General features: G+C 49.4%; 2 protein-coding genes across 2 annotated transcripts; one reads left to right on the top strand and one right to left on the bottom strand.

Annotated features, from left to right (window-relative positions):
- Positions 1–369: 369 nt before the first annotated feature.
- Positions 370–1,258, bottom strand: LOC119306404 (non-specific lipid transfer protein GPI-anchored 2-like). Its single transcript, XM_037582631.1, has 3 exons — positions 874–1,258; positions 747–806; positions 370–633 (listed from the first exon to the last, which is right to left on the bottom strand). The coding sequence occupies exons 1-3, from the start codon at positions 1,244–1,246 to the stop codon at positions 506–508; spliced, it is 561 nt and encodes a 186-aa protein (XP_037438528.1). The 5' UTR covers positions 1,247–1,258; the 3' UTR covers positions 370–505.
- Positions 1,259–1,737: 479 nt separating this feature from the next.
- Positions 1,738–2,813, top strand: LOC119306403 (non-specific lipid-transfer protein-like protein At2g13820). Its single transcript, XM_037582629.1, has 4 exons — positions 1,738–2,123; positions 2,223–2,249; positions 2,340–2,375; positions 2,464–2,813. Exons 1-4 carry the CDS (start codon positions 1,769–1,771, stop codon positions 2,637–2,639), a joined length of 594 nt encoding a protein of 197 aa, XP_037438526.1. The 5' UTR covers positions 1,738–1,768; the 3' UTR covers positions 2,640–2,813.
- The last annotated feature ends 2,412 nt before the right edge of the window (positions 2,814–5,225 follow it).

Genomic DNA, 5,225 nt, shown 5'->3' with positions numbered 1-5,225 from the left:
GAGGAGGGGGCTGCGGCACCGGCAGCTGGCAGAGGCACCGAAAAAATGGGCGGCGACATCGACGATGAAGAAGGCAGGCGGGGGTTTGCTGTTGGAATGGGAGAGGATGGCCAATGTGCCACCGACGAGCGAGCCAGTGGAAGGAGTAGGCGGGCGAGCGTGCGTCTGTCTCATGTCTGCGGCGATGCAAATCCGGCTTAAAAATAAGCCTGGAAGTCGGCAGGCGGATGAAAAGCGGACGCACGTCCATTTAGGTCGACGCGTTTGACCATTTTTTTGTCCACGCCGACCGAACGCGCCGATTTAAACGGACGCACGCAGACGAAATGGGTCAACGCGTTGGAGTTGCCATTAGTGCCCTGAGTGCAATGACCAACGAGACTCCCCGTTCCCCATCATTCATTCAAGCCATGCTAAAAAAAACATTCGTTCAAGCTTAACGGGGTCTCGGTCTCTGCTGTGTCCGATCGTACATTTACACGCCCCGTGGCCATTTCAGCAGGTGTCAGGGTCCACGAATCAGAGCTATTGCTACGACGGCGACGACGAAGGCCAGACTTCTCCTTCCTGCTCCTGCTCTGTTGACGTTCCCGTGGGAGTACTGAGGCGTCGGAGTGGCCTTGGATCCAGACCCTGCGTCAGATCCAGAGACAGAAAATGGCGCTCCGATTAGCTCACCGTCACGCGCTCCGACCAGCTCCACGGGCCTATTACAAAACATTTGCAGGAGGTTCTGCTGCACGTACCTGCAGGGGTAACGTCGGGATCGTAGGGCGTCGCCGGAGAAGACATCGGAACACCCATGGCTGCACGAATGGCACGACGTTATTTTCTACTCGTGCTGTTGTTCGTACTTGCGCAATGTGAACTTACAGTCGCACTGGCTGGCGGGCGGCGCCTGGACCCTGCACGCCGCGGGCATCTGCAGCGCGCGGGCGCCGTCCAGGGCGACGCCGAGCGTGGCCGCCGTGCCGCCGAGCACCGCGCAGAGGCACCGCGGGCTGGACCGCAGCACGCCGGACACCGCCGCGCAGCACGGCTCCCCGGGCGCCGTCGCGTTGCCCGACATGTAGCCCATGCACGGCGACAGGCTGACGAGCTCCGGCATGCAACCAGAGCCCCCGCTGCCACCAGATGGAGCCTGCGCCGGCGCCTGCGCCTGCGCCGCGCACTGGCACACCAGCAGCGCGGCCGCCACGGCCAGGACAAGGCCGAGCGCCGACACGCCGTTATGACCCGCTCCCATTGGACTTGTTGTGATTCGTGCTCCCCTTTGATGCGCGAACTATGCGTGGCACTGGGAATGGTCAGTTCGCTGATTTTGTAGCAAGAACCATTCTCGTTCTTGACACTGACAGACCATGGTCCATAATAGCGGTTAGTTAAGGTTGGTCGCGCCGGTGAGCCCAGGCTGTCCATATGCATTCGCCATGGTTCGGTCAACTTCTCGCCAAATCTTTGGACTTCGCTTTCATGGCGAGTCAGTCAGAGTCTCCGAGACAGAGAGAGCAGTGCACCTGCAAACTTTGTGGATTCATCTGGTCACAATCGTCCTAGCTACCTGACGTCCTGATCACCTAAACGCATCAGCACAAGCGGTTCGCGCAACCACCATGGCCAAACGCTCATCTACCACCTGAAACATTCTTAACCACACTAGGTATACACGAGACCCACATGCATATATAAGACGCGAAGGCGCGCGAGATCTGGCACAGTTTAATTTGCTCCTTCAAAAACTGTACATTTTTAAGGCGTATATGCCGCTATGACACGTGACGGTGCGATGGGCGCGGTGGCGGCGATGGTGCTGGTGCTGGCCGTGGCCGTGGCGGTGCTGCCGGCGGCGGTGTCGGGGCAGGCGGGGGTGGCGACGTCGTGCACGGCGTCGCTGATCAGCACGTTCACGCCGTGCCTCAACTTCGTGACGGGGAGCACCAACGGCGGGGGCTCGCCGACGCTGCAGTGCTGCAGGGCGGTGGCCGGGGTGGTCCGCACCGGCGCCGACTGCGCCTGCCTCATCCTCACCGGCAACGTGCCCTTCGGCCTCCCCATCAACCGCACCCTCGCCATCTCCCTCCCCAGGGTCTGCAAGTCGCTCTCCGTCCCGCTCGTCTGCAGAGGTCCGTCTCTACACACAACAATTTCTTTTCACTGCACAATTTGACCTCTAATTAACCAAGCAAGTTCTTGTCTGTTCCAATTTTTTTTGTGATCTGCAGATACAGCGACGCAAATCCCAGCTCCAGGTAACTTAATTCTCCTTGCTTCACCTTGACATTGCCATCAAAGTTCAGAGTGTACATTACTGAAGCTGACACTGAACCATGAACTTGCAGGGCCAATTGCATTTGCTCCGGCACTGCCCCCTCTGCGTAAGTATCTTCAACGATGTTCTGCTCCTACCGTACCGAAGTTGCAAATTAATTTGTTGGTCTGAAAAAACGTCTTGCAATTCTTCTGCAGCGTTGCCGCCGGAGTCATCGGTGGATGAGACGGCGACGTCGCCGGCGGTGGAAGCGCCGCCGGTCATGCAGGGGCAGAGGCCGGTGGTGGTGCCCAGCTCGGCGTGGAGGGGCGCCCGTGCTCCCTCCGTTCTGCTGCTTGCAGTCGCATCCATTTTGGCTCTGGTTATGTAGGTTGTGCACGTGGACTTGTAGGATGCTCATCACCGAGACAATGCCTGGTTTTCGCCGAAAAGAAAAGAAGGATGTTATTGTGTTGGTGGCTTTCGGCTCACCCGTCTAAGAAAATTTTCCGTGTGGGATCAATATGATGTGATTATGGAACACGGTCATTTCTTGAATGTCCAACGCTACCTATTTCTGTAATTATATCAGGGTGGTTGAACAAAAAGCAATGGCTGGGGAAGTGCCTTTCTAAGCTCGAGCTCAAATGAGCTCGGTATGAACAATAAAATCCAAAAACATAATTATTTTTCCTAGAAACTCATGAAATATTTTTGTAACAAACATAAAAGGTTCACATGAGTCAAATTTTCTGGATGGAATCACATTAGTAGAGGTGTGGGCAAAAACATGTCAGATATCTGAGGTGTGGGGAAAAAAAACCTCCACGAATGTGATTCAAATCACGAAATTTTGCACACGTAATTACTCAATGTTTGTTGCTAATTCAGATTTTTTTGTGTGAACTTTTCCAGTTCATCCAAGCTCATATTGTTTGCGTGCCAACAGCTGCATCTACGTCGTTGTGTCATCGGATTTAGATCTGGAAAGCACCTCATTCCAAAACAAAAAAGATAAAATGTCATTTACTTGTTTTGTCCTAAATAATAGGGTTAACTTGTTCAAACATGCATGAACATGGCATAAACAGATTCATTGGATTTTTCTGATATAACTTTTCTTCATGTGCATTATGGTTTAATTTCTATATATTTCAATTTTTAGATTATTTTCTGAAACAAATAAGTCATTTCTGATTCATCCAAAAAATAAGTCATTTCTTATATTTTCTGATCGTAACAAAAAATAATCCAATGAGTATGAATATTTTCTTCATGTGAGTTATTAGCAGTGGGGCCCTCCTTGGTGTTTACCTAGGGGTTAACTAACTAGGTTAGTTAGTGCTAATTAACAGGCCATCCTATGACCACGATCCGACGCGCCGCACCACCATCTTTCCCGCGAGCCCAGCCACGTGTCCAGCCGTCGCCCGAAACTGCTGGACGGGCAACACCACCGTGCTCCGGTTCTCGTCAGATTGGTTTTTTTTTGAACAACAGAAGGCGCACAAAGCGCCAAACTTTACTATTCAGCTCAATAACAGTGTATAGCATGGATTACAAATCCCTGGAACTGAAAATTGGAAAGAAGAGAAACTACAGGGCAAGATCCATTTCGATGAGCTGAGGCAAAACAGCATATGTCAGGTCCTAGATAAGGCCTAAGAACCTGTTGAGCCATATTGTGGGCGATCCCATTGATCTCCCTAGAAATGTGAAACACCTGAGCATGAAGATCAGAGGAGAAGAAGAAAAATTCAGCTAGTATTTTCCTGATAGCCCAGGGGATGGCAACATCAGAAGCCTTAGAAGAAGCAGCAAACGATGCCAAAGAGAGGCAGTCGGTGAGGAAAGTAGGTTGAGAAATGTTAAGGCGATTAGCCACTTGAGCCGCCAAGAGAAGAGCCAAAGCTTCCGCTTTCAAAGGAGAATCTGTATCCGCAGAAGACGCTTGAACCTGAACATTGATTTCTGTCGGATCTTGTGGCAAACAAAGGTAGACTCCGATGCCAGTAGCCACCATTCCTTGAGTTAAACCAGGGATTTTTTTACACCTGAAAGCTGCATCAGAGTAAACTCTTGGTCCTGTTAGCAGAAGATCAGACTTAATTGTTTTTCCCTGCACAGGTAGCTGGTTAACAGTAGGCACAACACAAACAACGTTATTTTGGAGAGAAACATGCATATTATCATTCAATTCAACATCGAGAGCTTTAGCAGCAATATGAATTTGATAGGGAAGAGCTCTCTTCCTGTTGAAAAGATGGTCATTCCGAGCTTTCCATAGGCACCACAAAAAATTGAGAATGTTAGGCACAGATGCATGGGAATGAATCATGTTAATTAAAGCATGTAAAACGCTGTGAATAGTAGGATTGGCTTGAATTAGTGCATCCGTTCTAATGCACCAAGGAGAAGAGAACCAAGCAGCTCTAGCGAAGTCGCAAAGAAAAAACAAATGCATCTCATCTTCTTGCTGTCCACATCTGCAACAAAATTGAGAGATATGTAGAGTCGCTATATGGTACCCCTCTATTCATTTTTATAAGACTTTGAAAATATTTCAGACAATGTGCAAAACAGGTCATTTTAAGTTGTCTGAAACAACTTACAAAAATGAACGGGGGAGTATAAAAAATTGTCATTGATTAGTATGGTTCTCATCCAATAATAAAAAGATCAGAACATACCCCCTTCCGTTGCATAATATAAGAATGTTTGGCAAGCTAAAACAGCTTGCAAAACGATCTTATATTATGAAACGAAGGAAGTAATTGATTCAGTTTGACTTTATTTCTTAAAAGTTGGGCGAGAAATTAGTCGCACTATGACTTACATTGATGAAACATCTAATACACGCTAAAACATGTTGACATGATGAAACATTAGTGGCAGTGTGACTTTCATTGATGAAACATCTAAAACACGTTGACATAGGGCTGACCATTGTTAGATGAATCTCTCGGGATAATCACCG

Source organism: Triticum dicoccoides, chromosome 5B (assembly GCF_002162155.2).
Source record: "Triticum dicoccoides isolate Atlit2015 ecotype Zavitan chromosome 5B, WEW_v2.0, whole genome shotgun sequence".
NCBI classification, from domain to species: domain Eukaryota; kingdom Viridiplantae; phylum Streptophyta; class Magnoliopsida; order Poales; family Poaceae; genus Triticum; species Triticum dicoccoides.
This window is presented reverse-complemented; position numbering and strand designations above follow the sequence as displayed.

Bases quoted from the DNA above. Each gene is read 5' to 3' on its own strand.
- LOC119306404 (XM_037582631.1), bottom strand. From the start codon at position 1,246: ATGGGAGCGGGTCATAACGGCGTGTCGGCGCTCGGCCTTGTCCTGGCC. The intron at 807-873 runs GTAAGTTCACAT...CCATTCGTGCAG, and splicing joins GCCCGCCAGCCAGTGCGACT to CCATGGGTGTTCCGATGTCT. The intron at 634-746 runs GTACGTGCAGCA...GATCTGACGCAG, and splicing joins TCCCGACGTTACCCCTGCAG to GGTCTGGATCCAAGGCCACT.
- LOC119306403 (XM_037582629.1), top strand. From the start codon at position 1,769: ATGACACGTGACGGTGCGATGGGCGCGGTGGCGGCGATGGTGCTGGTG. The intron at 2,250-2,339 runs GTAACTTAATTC...ATGAACTTGCAG, and splicing joins GACGCAAATCCCAGCTCCAG to GGCCAATTGCATTTGCTCCG. The intron at 2,376-2,463 runs GTAAGTATCTTC...GCAATTCTTCTG, and splicing joins TCCGGCACTGCCCCCTCTGC to CAGCGTTGCCGCCGGAGTCA.